At 42.1% G+C, this 17,640-nt stretch overlaps 1 protein-coding gene across 3 annotated transcripts in view; it reads left to right on the top strand.

Moving 5' to 3' along the window:
* lrrk1 (leucine-rich repeat kinase 1) overlaps positions 1-17,640 on the top strand; it is a 97,454-nt gene that overhangs the window by 18,775 nt on the left and 61,039 nt on the right. For 2 of the 3 annotated variants that reach the window (XM_078257114.1, XM_078257029.1), the window contains exons 3-11: positions 1,619-1,824; positions 5,477-5,648; positions 6,440-6,619; positions 7,237-7,373; positions 7,883-8,109; positions 10,551-10,678; positions 11,614-11,777; positions 14,506-14,643; positions 15,380-15,492. In XM_078257114.1, the coding sequence (XP_078113240.1) occupies positions 1,619-1,824; positions 5,477-5,648; positions 6,440-6,619; positions 7,237-7,373; positions 7,883-8,109; positions 10,551-10,678; positions 11,614-11,777; positions 14,506-14,643; positions 15,380-15,492 (1,465 nt within the window). The remainder of the gene's footprint in view (positions 1-1,618; positions 1,825-5,476; positions 5,649-6,439; positions 6,620-7,236; positions 7,374-7,882; positions 8,110-10,550; positions 10,679-11,613; positions 11,778-14,505; positions 14,644-15,379; positions 15,493-17,640) is intronic. The other variant, XM_078257203.1, reaches the window with a different exon arrangement.

The following is a 17,640-nucleotide window of genomic DNA, read 5'->3' as shown; positions in this document are numbered from 1 at the left end:
TTCGTACAGAACAGTTTTGTGTTGATTGCATTTACTGTGGCAGAGATATTGCAATTGCAAATTTCCCATTTAAATGCATTGCGTTATTGGCCAAAACAAATAAACGTTGCTTATAGCGCCCCCTAAAGGCCGATCTTCGCCAAATTTGGTACAGAGCATTGTAGTGGGATGTTGAACAAGGATATCACTTATTTATTATTTGCTGAAAACATTTAATTTGGCCGAGATATGATATGTGTGTGGTAGCTAGCTAGGAAAATTTGTTTGGTTGTCAAATGTGCATACTTTAACGTAGCAAAATTCTTTGAGTAACTTTTGGTCTGGTCCATCTGGAGATGCTACGTACCAGGTGTGATCCATCGCACGGCCTAGGACGAGTTCGAAAAAGTTGGTTTTGCGCATTGTGCAATATTGCGAAAAATATTTTAAGCAGAAATGGGCGTGGCCTATATCATGTTTCAGCTTGATTCAAGGAACACGTGGATGTATGGTTTTCTAATGTGTAATGTGGGAGTTAAAGGCAAAAAAACATTATAGTGCCACCTAGTGGTCTACATGTGTAATTTTTGGTAGGTGTCCGTGACCCATTGTCCATCTACCCTGTAAATTTAAAGTTGTTCACATTAGTCTAAGTGGTGAATCTAGACTTGGGTCCCATAGGCCATGCCCACTTTGACCCCTCAGTACCCCACTCGAAGGTTGGCCTTAAGAGTGGCCCTAAATGGTACCCATCAAATTTTGTAAAAATCGGATGAGCCGTTCATGAGATATAAACTTTTTGTACTTGTAGCGCCCCCTAGTGACCAATTTTCGTAAAACGCGTGGGGGACCTTCAGAGGGTCATGGCAAACAACTATCTAAAGTTTGGCGTTGATGGCATTTATTTTGGCCGAGATATGGCAAAGTTGGTGTTTTCATAGTTAGCTACACAAATTTGTTTGTGCGTAATATGCGCAATTTTTATCCTATCAAAATTATTTGTATTTCTTTTTTGTCAGGTTGGTCTGGAGATGCTACGGTCCAAGTTTCGTACTAATCGGTCGCACGGTCTAGGAAGATATTGAAAATAATTAATAAATAATTGATAAATCGCGATTTTTCACGCATAAAAGTCTAGGTGGAAATGGGCGTGGCCTATATCTGCCGATTCAGTTGGATCCAGGGAACGCGTAGATGTATGGGTTTTGAATGTCTGGTGTACGGTGTGGAAGTTATAGGGCCAAATGCGTTTTTTCTGCTATAGTGCCACCTAGTGGTGGAAGTGGGTCAATTGTTGCGCCTGAGGTCCTTGCGGAGTTTTGGACCACTCCTGAAAATGGCAACCCCCCACCATGTACGGTTTAGGCTGTAGTCAGAGTTTTAGGCGGAGAAGAATAATAATCCTTAGAAAAACAATACGGTTCCACAGCCCTGCGAACGCCGTAGCTCTTGCTACGGTTCTTCCAGACCCCTAATAAGGTGACTGGGCGTATGCTGCTAACTGGACTACAGTAATACGATGTGTTCAACCTGGCATGCTGCCACGAGCCTCTATGATTCCATTCCTCCCCACAAATACTCTTTTTAACTCCCATTTCACCACTGTTGTCCCTCTTGTGTCTGTCCTCTGCTCTATCAGGCCCTGGGGAGGAAATGGGAGCCAAGGTATCGTTGGTTGAGGGTCCAGGTCCCGGCTCTGCACTGGTTCCTTCTCCCACTCTGGAGAACATCCGGGCAGCCTATGAAGATGGAGAGGGTGAGGCTGCCAGGGATTTGATCCAACAAGCCTGCTGTGTGGAGTGCAGCGCAGGGATGCCCCACATCGACGGGGTGAGCACACTTAAAGTATAAAGTCACACTGTCAACTGCTCTGCTGGTTGCATCATCACTGTAACATTATGTGTAACGTGGGGTAGAAACTGGTCACAGTGAAATGCTGACAAAACTTTGCTTTGCTTTTATGAAGAAAAAAAAACATGTTTGTACCTTGATTACATACTGTACATAGTAAATTAGTGTGGTAGAGTTATATCGTAAATGATGTTGGTTGGGCACCAACGACTAGTGTGAATTCAGGGTTTTTCCTGGCTCAGAATGGGCTTTTAGGGGGACACATTAAAGGTGCTGTAGGTAGGATTGCAAAGATCCAGGACTTAGCCAAAAAAATTGACATCAACAACTTTTCAGTCCCTTCCCCCTTTCTGCTGAAGCCCAAAACAGTCTCCTAAGTCCCTCCCCCCACAAGGGAGAATGAATGCGTGTGCATGAGCAGTGATTGACACGCAGTTTTGGTGCATCTGAACAGGGAGCTGTAGGTGGTGCCAGAGGAGCCAGATTTTTTTCAAATGACCTGCTTCATGTAGTTCTACTCGAACATAGGGTCAGTTTCAGCAAATATGACAGAAAGTTAGTTGTATAAGTCTTACCTACTGCACCTTTAATTTGGGGTTGGGGGGGAGGCGGGTGTCAAACACTTAATTTCCTTCTGATACATTTTTATGCACAAATTTATGGTGTAAACGTCTTTATTTATGCAAAGGAAAACACAAAATTCAAAGAATCAGGTGACCATTCAAAATATAAAAATATAATGGATTATAGTGCAGTAAGGGGGCTTTCACTTCACCACAAAGTCTAGTTTGTTTGATTAGTGTGTACAGGTACCAAAACACGGAAGTTAACATTTTAACATGGCTATGAGGAATTTCAACCGGTTATGAAATCTCAATTGAATACTGATGCCTCTATATCAGATAGCAGAGAGACCCAGATTTGGCTTCGCTGCCACACACACACACACACACACACACACACACACACACACACACACACACACACACACACACACACACACACACACACACACACACACAATAATTTAGTATTACAGACAAGCTGCCTGCGAACACACAGGAACAAATATTAGCAGGAACTTTGGTACTTGAGCTCATTATGTCCTTGGAAGAACACCAATTAAAGAAAATAAGAAAAAAGGCAAAGGAAGCTTTGTGACTTGGATCATTCTGTTTTCATCAGTTTGCAGAGGCAATCTTTATTTGTATACGAGTTAAAAGAAGACTTTCCTGTTCATGTCACTCACATTGATCTGATGGCTTTTGCTGTTATGGTGACATCAGCCTGTACTAATGACTCAGCTCATTTACCAAATAACTCTTGGACATGGGATTCTCCAAAAAGAACCCTTTTTTTCTTTGCTCCTATCCTCTGTCATAGTTGCATTATTTAGAGATACAGAGTGTTCCCTGCAGTGGTGCAGGGCTCTGTGTTTGTTGGGTTATGAGGAGTGTTTGGATGTGCTGCTCTTGATGTCTTTATTTGGAAAATGCATCCTTCCCACAGCCCCTTTCCATAAACCATGCTAAAAAAGTAGGTATTAAAGTCCTACACCTGATTTAAATGAACCCAACAAATCAGTTGGGGCTAAAGTGTTTCCATACAGGTCAATTCAAGCTCACACTATCAGACTAAATTGAGCCTGCTTCAAGTAGTGAGGGTCATCCTGTTTTGGAACAAATTTTAAGTCAACTGATTGTTCATCCCACGTTTAGTGTAATCACCCACACAATGTGTGATACACTTGGTGTAAGTGTTCTATGCTGTCGACTGGTTAAGAGGAAATAGAAAATGTAATAGTTTGGCGTATCTCTGCCATCATGGACCAAACTGGCAGTGTTCAAGGAAGGAGCGTAAAACCTGAAAAACCACTCCCCCTTGATCAGTGAACAAGATAACTAATTGTATTACCTTTATTTATGTTGGAGACTTAAGCAGGGAGAAGGTGTCCACTTCTGTTCAAGTCTGAAGCTGCTGTTGTCATTGAGGCTCAACACTGTTCCAACAGAAACCAAGAGATTAGTTTTTACTAGTGATGCCCAGTGTTGGTCATCTTTTTTTAAAGAAAAAAGTAATTAGTTACAGTTACAAATTACTTCTCCCAAAAAGTAATTGAGTTAGAAACTCAGTTACCACATTGTAAAAGTAATTAGTTACTCAGCAAAGTAAGTGTGACATTATTTTTTATGTTCTATAACGCTATTACGTTCTATAACATCTTTAACGTCAAAGATGTTTATATTAACTGGGTTTGGGGTTGGGTTAGCAGCAGCAACAAGTGTCGTGTTAGCATATGTTGATGCGAGGTGCTTCATAAGATTTGAGTTGCTTGAGGCAGACGTGGATAAAGTCTTTTTTCCTGGGCATGGCGTGCATGTTACATAAACATTCTTGCCTTTTAATTTCAATGAGCGAGAAGTAGTGCCGGTACTTCCAGTTCGAGAACGCTACCTTTGAATTTCCCTGGCTTGTCGCCATTGTCGCTGTCTTGTGTTTAGTGGTAGTCAGAGCGTGCAGTGAGACAGCGTGAGCAGGGCATCCGCCCACCCAGCCAATCATCATCGCATTTGCAACAGTGTCATCAGCCCCCGCCCCTGCTCTCTCCAGGCAGCTGATGTGTAGCCAAAGCCTGACACCTCGCGCTTCATTCAACCAAATTATAGTAACACGCCACTTTACATTCTCAGTAACGATAACGGCGTTGCAACGATGGGAAAAGTAATTAATTAGATTACTCCGTTTCTGAAAAAAATAACGCCGTTAGTAACGCCGTTATACTTAAACGCCGTTACTCCCAACACTGGTGATGCCCCATTTACGTTTTTTTTTTGCCTCCAGTATCGATTGCCAGTTGTCATTTGTTGTTGATTGTTGTTATAGCAGCTAGTATAGCGGTATCATAATTGCAAGATGGCGCTGTGTCGTGCGGTAGCCTGTTGCAGTAGCTCCTGATGTGTATGTGTATTTTGTGTGTTTTTAGTCACTTTTTGGTCTTTAAGTGCAGTTCTTTTTTTTTATGGTCACTTAGAACATCTGTGTTGAGATGGCTTCTGTCAACTTTGGAACATTTCTTTTAGTTCTATTCTTACTTTGGTAATTTTTTCAAACTGCGTGTTACGCACAAGGCAGCGGGACTGTTGTTTACACACGCGATCAGCTGATAGCGCTGTGTTGACCTGTGTTGCTGCCGGGGCCCAAGCCTGAAATCCCGAAAGAACTACAGAGGAGACGCCGGGGTTGCAAAGGTGGATTAAAACGTAAGAAGAAAAAAAAAAAGCTTGGCGAGGCGCTAATGAGCAAGACATGGTGTAAAATGTTTTTCATAGAACTCCGGTAGAACCGTGAATATTTAAGAATAAATTCAGAGCTTTCTTTACTTTTATTAAATCCAAACTAAAGTTCTATTTAGACACAAACTCAGCTCCAGAAGCGTCACCCCCTTTTTTATAGGATTGTGCCAAAGGCCAATTAGAGGCCTTATTGCATTTTCAAGTGCCAATAAAACACCAGTTATCAACCCATGTCTCATTGTGTGTGTGTGTGTGTGTGTGTGTGTGTGTGTGTGTGTGTGTGTGTGTGTGTGTGTGTGTGTGTGTGTGTGTGTGTGTGTGTGTGTGTGTGTGTGTGTTACCTGTTGTTACAGTTACGTCTCCTGTGTTTGGCCACTCAACATGGTGATCTGCAGAGTGTGTGTTACCTCCTGAAAGAAGCCCGTATCTCTGTGCCCCAGGAGCCATCCAACAGCAACCCAGCCATCCTGGCAGCATACTATGGCCACGCCAGCTTGGTCAAAGAGCTGCTGGATTCCATACCTGGTAGGAGGAAAAACAGCATAACATTCAGGATATATACTGTAGATCAGGGCGAGCCTTTTGTTTAGTTAATAACATGTATTCATTCATTTTTTAATCGAAGGCCAGTTAATTTGACTACATTTGTGGTGCCACTGTTACTGCTATTAAAGTTATTGTTTTTAAAACCTTAAATTAAAATTACAGTAATTAAAGAAGGGGCACTCCAGTGTTTTTTATGTCAAAGTCAATTTACTAGTTATAGATGGTACCTCTCAGCGCGTGAAGCAGTTGTATAATGTCCACTATGGCTCTAGACGAACCGTATCAAGTCTGAGAAGATAACCCTCGACTTGTAGACTACAAATGTATACCAAAAAAAAAAAAATCTTCAAGTTAAATGGGTATTTACCGCTGAACTGAAAGAATATAAACACATCATTTTAACAAAGATACATTGATTGAGTCTAGTATGCACACTCACAGGTAATTTAAAGCTTACAATTACAATGCAATTGTTGTTAGTGTGTCTTCATTAATACAACCAGGTGCTCGAAATAGTGTAGTACATGCCTATTTTGCTTAGATGAGAGAAAAAATATAAACAGATTGACCCTTTATCATGTTTGATCTTCTCATCAACACTGACAAAAACCTTGGAGGCTCAACTCAAGGTCAGGTCGTCATGGAAACATGAACTTTTATATCGTCTGTCAGATTGGTGACTGGACTAAAGGCAGCTCTGCAGTGCAGTCTGAGTGGTTGTTAATAAAGAAAAAGTGTGTGCTGACTGACTGGTGTTGGCTCTCTCTCAGGTCCATGTCTGAGGGGAGACTTGCTGAACTGGATGCTAGCCACATCTTGCCAGCAGGGTCACCTGGACGTAGTCCGGCTGCTGGTCCATGGCTATAATGTTGATGCCAAGGACTGTGCCATCCACAGCGATGAGTTTGCTGTAATCACCGGGCTGCCGCTGTACGCTGCTGCACGAGCAGGTAGACACACACGCACGCACGCACGCACAAAGTCAGTCAGTCAGTCAGTCAGTCAGTCAGTCAGTCAGTCAGTCAGTCAGTCAGTCAGTCAGTCAGTCAGTCAGTCAGTCAGTCAGTCAGTCAGTCAGTCAGTCAGTCAGTCAGTCAGTCAGTCAGTCTGTCTGTCTGCATACTTTGAGCTGCAGAAATCATTGGAATATCAAACTGTTCAGCTCTTTAAGGACATTTATGCTTGTCTTCAACTGTTTTCTACCTTTTTTACTAAAAAAATATTGGCAGTGATGTTAATATGCACGGTGATGTGATGTTAAAACACATTTCTTCTTTCAGCCCTTTTAGACAATATTTTTATAATAAATAATTATTAATTAAGATAAATATTATATTATTTAACTTGTGCTTTGACAGTATTGCAGTTTAGTTTTCCGCTTTCCTAGCAATGTATTTCTGCTCTTAGCTTCTTTAGATAATGCAGTTCAGCGTCAAACTCCAGTTTTATAATTCAGTTTCCAGGTTTTTGGAAGTGCTGGTACAGTGCTAGTGACAGATACTGAGTGGACACTGTCCACCTCTGGTACTGTGAACACATAAAGTGAGAAGTGTGTTTTGTGTTGCAGGTAATGAGGAGATAGCTCGCTTCCTGCTGCAGAACGGAGCAGGATTCTCCTCATACACCCTGATGGACCATCCAACCTTCAGCAAACACCTCCTTAGACTCAAACTACAGGAAACCTCCAACGCAGAGGGAGAGCAGGTTGGTGTTCTGGAAACAAAGGGGGGGCAAAGATAATGTGTTTGTGAACGCAGGAAAAACTGTTACACAGAGACGGGGCTCATGTAGGAAGGCCAGGCAAGGCAGCCTTATTTGTATAGCACATTTTAGCAACAGGGCAATTCAAAGTATTTTGAAATCAGTTATTTGAGGGACAGGAGTAGTAGTACTAGGGGATGTGTAATGTTGTAATTTCTTTTTGTTTTACAAAATTGGTGTTGAAAAAAGTATTGTTCAGGAACCGGTAGCGAAGTTGCGGTTTTGGTATCGGTACCAGTATCCAAGATTTTTTAAGGATCTCCAGCCCTAATTCTGGGTTTAATGGCAAATGTTCACGTATTTACTTCGATACACAGTTAAGCATTACAATGTAGTGTAATTAGGTTCATAACACTGGAAGTGAAAGTGGTGAGAGGAAGTCCTGATTTAAATTCATGTTGTTCTCCCAGCCCTCTTATGATATCATGCCGCCTGTGTGAGTGTGTGTGCAGGCTGTCACTGTGTGCTGGAGTGGTCTGCAGCTGCCATGGTTGGAGCTGGATTGGTTCATGGATGTCTCGTCACGTATCACCCACCTGGATCTGTCATCCAACAGCCTGGCTGCTCTGCCCTCCGTGGTGCCCTGGGGTCTGATCCACCTGCAGACTCTTGATCTTTCTAACAATCTGCTGAAAGAGCTGCCAGCTGCTCCTAGCTCCCATGAGGTCATCTGCTCCAGGTACGTTGGTCTGACCCAGATGCAGCTGTGACAAATGTGTTTTCACACAACAAATAGCAGCTAGCCAATGTACCCCATCTTGGATATGATAGATGTCCTCCATTTAAATGGATTGTGTATAATTGCAAATAAATCAATACCTAATTGGTAGTGAGACTAAGGGTCTAAGGCAAAGATCTTCAACAGGGGGTCCGGGGCCCCTAGGGGGTCCTCAGAAGGGGGGCCACCAAATTGGCCTAACATAAATCCAACATGTTATTATCTAATGTAAATCTGCCTATTTGATAATGCTCCGTCTCCCTTTCAGTTAAAGGAACACGCCGACTTGTTGGAACTTTAGCTTATTAACCGTAACCCCCAGAGTTAGAGAAGTCCATACATACCCTTCTCATTTCCGTGCGTGTCGTAACTCTGTCTGACGCCCCCACCGCTACCCTAGCTTAGCACAGATCCTGGAGGTAACCGGCTCCATCTAGCCTACTGCTCCCAATAAGTGACAAAATAACGCCAACATTTTCCTATTTACATGTTGTGATTTGTATAGTCACAGCATGTACAAATCACAAGGTCACATGAGACGCAGCCATCTTCTAACCGTATATAAACTGGGAACTAATTCTCAGAAGGCGAAGCACTGCTACTTGGGCGGAGTGATTAGCGCAACACCTGAAAAGCATGGTTGTTACTTTTCAAATTTTTTAAAGTTGAAGCCCCCTCCTTTAAATTGTACGTACACAGTAGAAATTGGTAGGCATGTGTAACATATTGAGACTACCAAAAAAGTCTCTTTGGGGTGTACCCTAAATTTAACAGGAAGTCAGCCATTTTTTATTTACTGAGTAATTTTAGTGCATCTTTTGCCATTTCCAGGAGTCGTACTTTAACAGACTCCTCCTACAGAAATAACACGATTGACTTTAAACATTTTTAAAGTCAAACTAATGCAAACTAAAGATCTTAATGATGAAAAAGCAAAAATTTATGTCCTGGGCCGTGCCCAGACCATGCCACGTTGTATTTTCCAGTCGGGCTGCTTTCTATTGCTCCTCCGTAACGGTTAATGAGAACCTGGCAAGGGAATTTAGCTTTCCTTAAGAAATACAGATGTTTCAGAGCTTTCTCGTTCACTTGCTCCACTTCCATTGATTGTTGCTCATGATACTTACTGTACATTTTAATGAGTTAAGTAAAAGTATGGAATTGATATTCTGAAAGTTCATGTTTTGAATGCAGGACTCTTACTTGTAATGGAGTATTTGTACTTATACCTGAGTAAAGGATCTGAAGACTTCTTCTACCGCTGTCCAATAGCTCTCCCAATAACTGCAAACTGTCTTACTATATCAACATCCTGTGTCTTAGTGTGTCTTCATGGCTAGCAAGTGATTTACCAATCCAACCTGTATTCTGATTCTGATTCTTTATTTATAAAGGACAACACACATTAATCAACATTTCTGTAAATGTGACAGTATTAGCCAGCCAGCTAATTTTCAACTGCAGTCCTTTGGCCAGATGATTTTAGACCAGAGCAGCAGGAAGCAGCAAGATATTAGTACAGGTTAAACTATACAGATAGAAGTCAACAAGACACCATACAGACCGCTAAAACAACAGAAAAGCTTTCTCAGTTAGCCATGCAGAGCCACAGGAAGCATCATATGAGGACAGAGATACTGAACCAAGTTGATATTGGTCAAGAAATGGCTCCAATACATATGCTAAGTTCTCCTTAAACCACGATACATCATTTTCTGTTTCTACATGAACATGTCCTGAAGTCAGTTATGTTACTGGACACAAAGATTAACCTAATATTGATCTTCTTTCACTTTGGCAAAAAGGCAAAACGAAAAGTTTTTTTTCTCAAAATGCCTTTGTGTATGTGTTTATGTATTCCCACATCGAAGGTGTTTATAAGTGTAGGGCAAACACTAGTCTAGATCGACGACGTTGCATTTCCGGTATTGTTCAGGTGTCGCCGGTTATTCCGCCGGATGTCCTTCATTTTAGACTGGTCTAATTCCGTTACCTTCCTCTTTCTTTGTGTTGGCGTTCTAAACTCTGGTGGATTTTTGAGGACTATGGTTGACTGCTCCTCAGATCTCTGCCGGGTAAATCCAGACAGCTAGCTAGACTATCTGTCCAATCTGAGTTTTCTCAGATTCGACACACGTACACATGTTCCACCAAAACAAGTTCCTTCCTGAGGCTATTTTGCATTTTCGCCACCCAAGACAATTGCAATTGATTTAAAGAAATGCCACTACTAACTAACTAGAACACGATGTACCTTCCTTTGCAGCGCTGTGAAGGTAGGTCTGGCAATGCGAGACTAGGCAAACACTGATTAAATGAATCCGTCCTGAATGTAGCTGCCTGTGTCATAAAGTGGAAGCTGTCGTGGTCACCTTCTCAGCTTGTCTTTTCCTGTGTTTTAGTTTACAGCGCATAAATCTCTCTCAGAACCAGCTCACCTGTTTGCCACCCGGACTTCTGCATCTGACCCACGTCCAGAGACTTTCTGCTGCTAAGAACCAGCTCACAGTCCTGTTTGACATCCCTACCAGTATGTTCCAACTCGGCTTATATATAACTATTTTATCTTTTGTAGGAAGAACACTTTTGAATATAGATTTAAAGAATGTATTAACTTGTTGTCAGTTACATGTCAGGGTTATTTTGAAAGAGTTTGATCAAGAGCTGCAAGGGTCAATTTGAGTATGGTAACCCCCAGACTTTACATAAACGCATCCTGAAACCCAACATGGGGATATTTTAAATAAGCTAGCACATGTTAGTCATGTAAACCTGCATGTCTGAAGCTGTGATTCATCCTGACTCAATACTTATCTTTTATCATCAGTTGTTCATCACAGTTCTCCAGGGTCCAAGGTGATGTCCTTAAATGTTTTGTCCAAGCAACAGTCCATAACCCAGGGATATTTGTTATTATTCTCACATTGGAGAGGAGCAGTGTTTCTGATCGCTTGACTAACTCATTACTTCAGCACTACCCATCTGTTAACAGCTTGGATACATTGTTAATCAATACACTTAGGTTATTACAGCCATTTATACACTTTATGTCAGATACATGGATGTTGCCATAAATTTGCCATTAAATTGACCATTTTACCATTGGTGGGTTGGTGCTCATTGTTTTGTCTTGTTTTTATTGTAAATTCAGTTTTCTGCTGAGGAACCTGGAGCTCTTTTACTAGAGATGAGCTCATGAACATCAGGGAAACCACGCCAGCGGACTTAGTTCCCACATTTCATGTTCATTTTTAAAATGTTTGTTTGTTTATGCATGCACCAACCACCGCACATTCCTTATAAGTGTTACTACCTTGGCAATAAACCCTTTTCTGATTCTGATTTTAAAACACATTCAAACTGATTTACAGTAACAACAGCTTAAGGGCCTTTTAGTGGTTATTTAGTCATTTGTGCAGGTCTGATTTTCGACTTTGGCTGTGTTCTTTATTTCCATACTGTCAGCCACTAACTGGATCGGTCTTCGCAAGCTAGAGGAGCTGGATGTGTCTGACAACTGTCTGAGCAGTCTGCCCACAGCAGTCATGCACTGTTTGAAATCTCTGAGCTTCCTCAATGTGTGCAGGAACACACTGAGCACCTTCCCTGATCCCTGGGCTTGTCCTCTGGTAAGAAATAGACTGATAATGGTCCACTTCCTGTTTTTATCTGCTGATTTACAGGATTTTTCTTTTAATCAAAATAGAATAGTGAAGGTGCTGTTGTCCATGTTTGATATTCTGGGTATTATTGTATTGAGCTCATTTGATGACCTTTTACTATGATTATTTATTTGCCATCTATAGGTAGCCAATCACTGCAATTGGGTTATTATAGGACTTTTGAGGGTTACACATATCATGGTGTTAAAGCAGTGTGAGAGGCTTAGCTACTATGCCAAAGATACTGTAATATTTTAGGAGGACAATGAATGTTCATGCAAGATGTTAAACATTTTTATTGCATTCCATAAATGTATGTACTTTATGGTTGTCTTTTATTATTGTTGTTGTTCCAGCGTTTGGTCCCAGACAGGTTAGAGGAGTCACACAGACTAAGGGCCTTTTCACATCTACCTCATTTAGTCATTTTTTGGGATGACCATTTACAAGAAGTTCCGGTGCTCCCGGGTAAACAACCGATGTAGCAGGAAAAAATGGAAGCAAATTGCCACTTACCTCTTCGGTCTGTCCCCAAACGGAGGTGCCAGGGCTCGCAGGATTGCTTGCAGTCGTCTCCTCCTTTCCTGACTGGCAACGATAAAAATGTTCTCACAACGAAGACGTTCCTTTGGCGAATTTGAACTAACCTTGAGTATAGTTGGTGCTGTAAGTGGTAATGCCATAATAATAACATAGTGGCAACGATGTACTTATGTTCATTCTTGTCAACGCCAAAGAGTATTGTCAAAGCTACCAGCCAAAGTGACAACACGCTGACGTCAGATGCACCTCCGTTTACAAACCACTCAATGTTAAGTATAGAAAGACACAGCACACATAGATAATGACAACAGGATGCAAGCATGACATGTAGACTTCCTTAGTTTGCTTGCATACTTGCAATGTGAAACCAAACCAAAACTACTCAAATGTATCAAAAGCTGAACTTTGGTTTGACCTTGGTGCAGACTTTCAGATGTGAAAGGGCCCTTACACACTGTTGGCCTTTTCCTGGGATTTATTTACGTACAATAACAGACATAAAATAACACCAGACTTTTAAGTTGGGGCAGAATTCTGGCAAGAGAATGGACAGAACATGTCTTATACCTAACTAACACTGCATTATCATATCATTGATATACACTAGTCACAAAAAGTCACGGATATTCGGCTTTCGGGTGAAATTTTACAGGTGAACATTTACATTTACAGGTGAACTTAATGTGACCTTCTCTAAACTTTTGAATGCCCAACTTGCTGTTCTCTAACAAGGAGCTTAACAGCAAAATCCACAACCCGATCCATGAATTAACCAATACATTTCCTTGTTCAGTTAGAATTGGAATTTAAACAGTCCTCCTCATCATGCTGTTCACATTTTGACATCATGAGACCAAGACGACACCTAACAATTGATCAACAGTACCTTGCCATTGCGAGGCTTCAAACAGGATGTTCTCAGACGGAAGTGGCCACTGAGCTTAGTGTCACAGAGTGTCATCAGCAGGTTGCAACAGAGATACAGAGAGACTTGAAGAGTCATAGAAAGGCATAGAAGTGGGCCCCCAATGGCCACGTCCCACACCGATGACCGCTTTATTGTGAACAGTGCCCTGTGGAACCGGGTGATGAACGCCACTCAACTCCAGGCACAGGGAGGTGAGAGGCACCCAAGTGTCACGTCAGACCATTCGAAACTGTTTACATCAGCGTGGTCTGCGTGCTAGACGACCTGCAAGGGTACCTGACCACACCACCAGGCACAGGTGTCATCGTCTTGCTGGACGAGGGACCAGTGGGCCTCAGTGCTATTCTCTGATGAAAGATGATTCACGTTGAGCAGAAATGATGGCCGCCAACGATGTTGAACGAAGATGTCAGGGAGAGCGCTATGCATCAGCCATTGTTGTCACCAGACGAGCCTTTGGTGGTGGTGGTGTTACAGTGTGGGCAGGTGTGTCTAGTCAATACAGAGCTGCCCTACACTTTCTGAATGGTACAGTGACAAGCCCATACTACATGAATAATATCATTAATCCAGTCATTGTGCCCCTGCATGAACAACACAGGCCTAATTTCATCTTCATGGACGACAATGCTCCAGCTCATCGAGGTCGCATCATTAGGGAACGGCTGCTGGAGATTGGGGTACCTCAGATGGAGTGGCCTGCACTTTCTCCAGACCTGAATCCCAAAGAAAACCTATGGGATCAGCTGAGTCGCCGTGTTGAGGCTCGTAACTCTGTACCCCAGAACCTCAATGACCTGAGGGCCGCCCTTCAAGAAGAGTGGGATGCCATGCCTCAGCATACAATAATTCGACTTGTGGACAGCATGAGACATTGTTGTCAAGCTGTAATTGATGCTCAAGGGCACATGACAAGTTATTGAGACATGTTTTTGTTGTGGTATACCTCCCTACTGTTGGCTTTTGTTTCAATACCTTTTTTGAGATGAGGAAATCACCATTGCATGCTTCTCCTAAAATGCCGTACTTTCATTATATATAACCACTGTAGCTTGAACTTTTTACATTTTCCATCAATTTCACCCGAAAGCCAGATATCCCTAACTTTTTGTGAGTAGTATTTACTGTAAAGAAATGGTAGGATACAGTTGAACTGTATAATGGGGGAGGGAGGACTGTTTTCACATAAAACAAATGGATATTCATATTTCTCCTCCCCTGCAGAAGCAATGCAAAGCTTCCTCTAATGTGATCGAGAGTCTTCCAAACGCCATCTCCATCTTCTGGAGGACTCATCTGCAGGAGGTGGACTTCTCCGACAACAGCCTGAAGGAGCTGCCCTCATATCTTTTTGAACTGGAGGTAGGAACCAGCATTCTTGATTTGTTGCTGGACATCTGTATGTGCACCACGCTGAAGTGTAATTAATGATTACAAATCTAAGGATTTAACAAAAATGAAAAAATGAATATAAAAATAAATATAATCAGACTGCTGTGTGTGAAGTAGCCTGCAGATGGCACTGCTGCTGCATAGTTGGTCTCCATGTTTGGGTCATGGACTTACATTCAGCTTAGAAGCCTAACAGTAGATACAGAAATGTTTGGCTCCCTTTGCCAACACTAACCAAAGGGTTGTCCATTTTGGGATTGGATTGTGGAGCTCTTAATATGATTGCAAACCAAATAAGAATTGTGTACATGTTCAGCCTTTGAATGTACCAACACAAGCAGAGCACTGCAAATGTAAAAGCAAGAAACCGTAAGGCCAAATTGTACAACAATGGGCCTCATGCAAGAAACACATCTGCCTGTACGAGAGATTTCAGAGAATTGTCCCATTCACCATTTTTTCTTGTATATGAATGATCCTGTTTTCTGCCAGACTTTATTTCAGATCTATGTTTAGATTTAGACAATACCGGATTTGAATGAATGATGAGTGAGTGAATGATTTGAGACAGCGAAAACACAGTAACCACAATGAGAACTTTTTGGAGCTCAGAGGAGCTGTTCTCAGATCCAGCTGTCTTGAAAGGAAAAATGTGAATGTGTGGTTTACAGTATCTAACGCCTCCTCTGACTCATACACCCATCAGGCTCTTGTCTCGTTGAGATTGTGTGGGAATCACATTGCGACACTCCCAGCCCCCAGTAAGTGGAAGTGCTCTCAGCTCAGGACCCTCGATCTTTCCAGGAACCAGCTGGGCAAGTAGGTCCACACTGTAGATAAACACTGCCAGCTGTTACTGAACAGCTCAATAAATGTATTGTGCTAAATAAAACCATTACTTTTGCAACATTACAATGTTTTAAGGCACATTACAATATATTTGTCCGTCCGTCAGCGTTGAAGAAAATGTGTGATATTTCAAGATAAAAGCAGGGTGGGGCTTTGATCTGAATCTAGTATAACACTGATTTCCCACTGGGTGCGTCTATGCTGCGTTCCCGTTTTGTTCCGTCCTCTGCGGAGCGTCTTGCCTGCCCGACTCGCAGATTATATTGTCTCTACAAGTACTTTACAGAACAATCACATGTTTATTAGCTAGTATGTACCTTCCACTCCAAGTACTCCTGTAATTAAACTCCATGCCTTCTTTTTTCTGGTGTTGTCCTGATAAAAAAAAGATCTGTGATGTCTATTATGATTTTCCATCTCCAAGATGAATCTCTCGTCGTCCATGGTGTTGTAGAGCAGTGGATCCCAACCTTTTTTCCTTGGCGCGCCCCCCCCCCCTACTTATGTCTAAGAAAAGCTGAGCCCCCCCCTCCGAAACCGAAGTTGAGGTAACTCTCGAGATAGAGCCTCACTTTCTTTTTTGATACAGAGGCGTTATCGGCACTTTAACGTTTCTCCACCATGTTTCATTCATAAAATAGTGACGCCGTGGCGGCAGGAAAAACGAGGGTGATGGCAGCTAGCAGCTGACCTGATGACAGCAAGGGTCCCAGGTTAAGAGGTCCCGGAGGTTTGGCCTACTAAGTAGCCTGCCTACAATTTTAAGCGAGAACAAAAATATATAGTTTTTATACAGACTTTTGTATTCATTATATATTCTAGTGTATTATCATAATTTGTTTAACGTGCAAATATTTTTTTTAGGGCTGTCAAAATAACGCGTTAATTTCGATGAATTAATCTGAGAAAAAATAACGCGTTAAAAAAATTAACGCAGATTAATCCATTCCATATTGACGTTTGCATACAGACGAAAATCTGGTGCCACTGATATGTCTGCGCTTCTCTCTGATGCTCTGAAACAGACGTTACAGGAAACACAAACCCCGCTGCATGTGACGCTAGTTAACACTATACTCGACAGCAGCTAACGTTAGCCTACCGCTAGCTAGTAGCTGGATTAAACACGGTTACAATGTTGACAGCTAACGCTAAACGGAAGTTTGACTGTTTTACTGTAGAGGATTCAACGCCGGTATGTAACAATCTGCAGCTGCCGTCGAAGAAACAACACAGACGGTGCGTTCAATGAAACTGGTAAACTACAGCCTCGTGGTGCATTTGAAGTTATTGTAAATGTCCTTTTCCTATCTGGTTGTTGTTTTTGTCGTTCAACAGCAATTTACTAGTTAAATAAGTTCGGTCGATCGGTTCAGGCACCGTTAATTATGTATGCGAGTATGTAATTAGATTACATTTTTTAATCGATTGACAGCCCTAATTTTTTTTTTTTTACCTCAACATCAAATCAGACTTGCGCACCCCCTGTGATCTTTGCCGCCCCCCTGAGGGGTCCCCGGACCCCAGGTTGGGAACCACTGTTGTAGAGGAGACACATACGATTTTGGGGGGTGTCTTTTAAAAAATTGACAGGATGCCCTCGTCGTTTTCCTTTCTGCCTGGCTGTCCAAAGGCCCCGCGGCTTGCGTGAAAATAGACCCTTAGCGGAGCGGAGAGCCACTTCACTCACGCTTCTGGGACGTGCCGTGGCGCGGCTGGTGGAATATCAAGCATTGTCTTGAATGGCCGCGATTGCTCGCAGGTCACGGCGCATCTGGAACGCAGCGCAGACGCGCCTGGTGGAAAATAGGTGTAAGACGCTCTTATTTTGAATTTGAATAATTCTAAATACCTTAAGCAAAAAGTAGGTTAAGCTTTTAACATTTGGTTTAGTTCAGATATGTCATCACCATCAACAGTGTAATTGATGTTGTGCATGCAGACTAAATGGATCTGGTGCAGCTTGTTTGGTTACAGCCACTTTTCCTAAATGTATTACTACTCCAGTTGTATGCAGGTTTGTCCTGCGTGTTATATACTGTATCATGTTAGGCTTAACATAGCGTTTTTGTCTCTCTTGCTTATGAGTTTTGTTTGTTTTTTGTCAGAAACATATTG

The sequence above is a fragment of the Sander vitreus genome, chromosome 1, assembly GCF_031162955.1.
Source record: "Sander vitreus isolate 19-12246 chromosome 1, sanVit1, whole genome shotgun sequence".
NCBI classification, from domain to species: domain Eukaryota; kingdom Metazoa; phylum Chordata; class Actinopteri; order Perciformes; family Percidae; genus Sander; species Sander vitreus.
The sequence above is the reverse complement of the archived record's forward strand: the minus strand, read 5'-3'. Positions and strand labels throughout refer to the sequence as shown.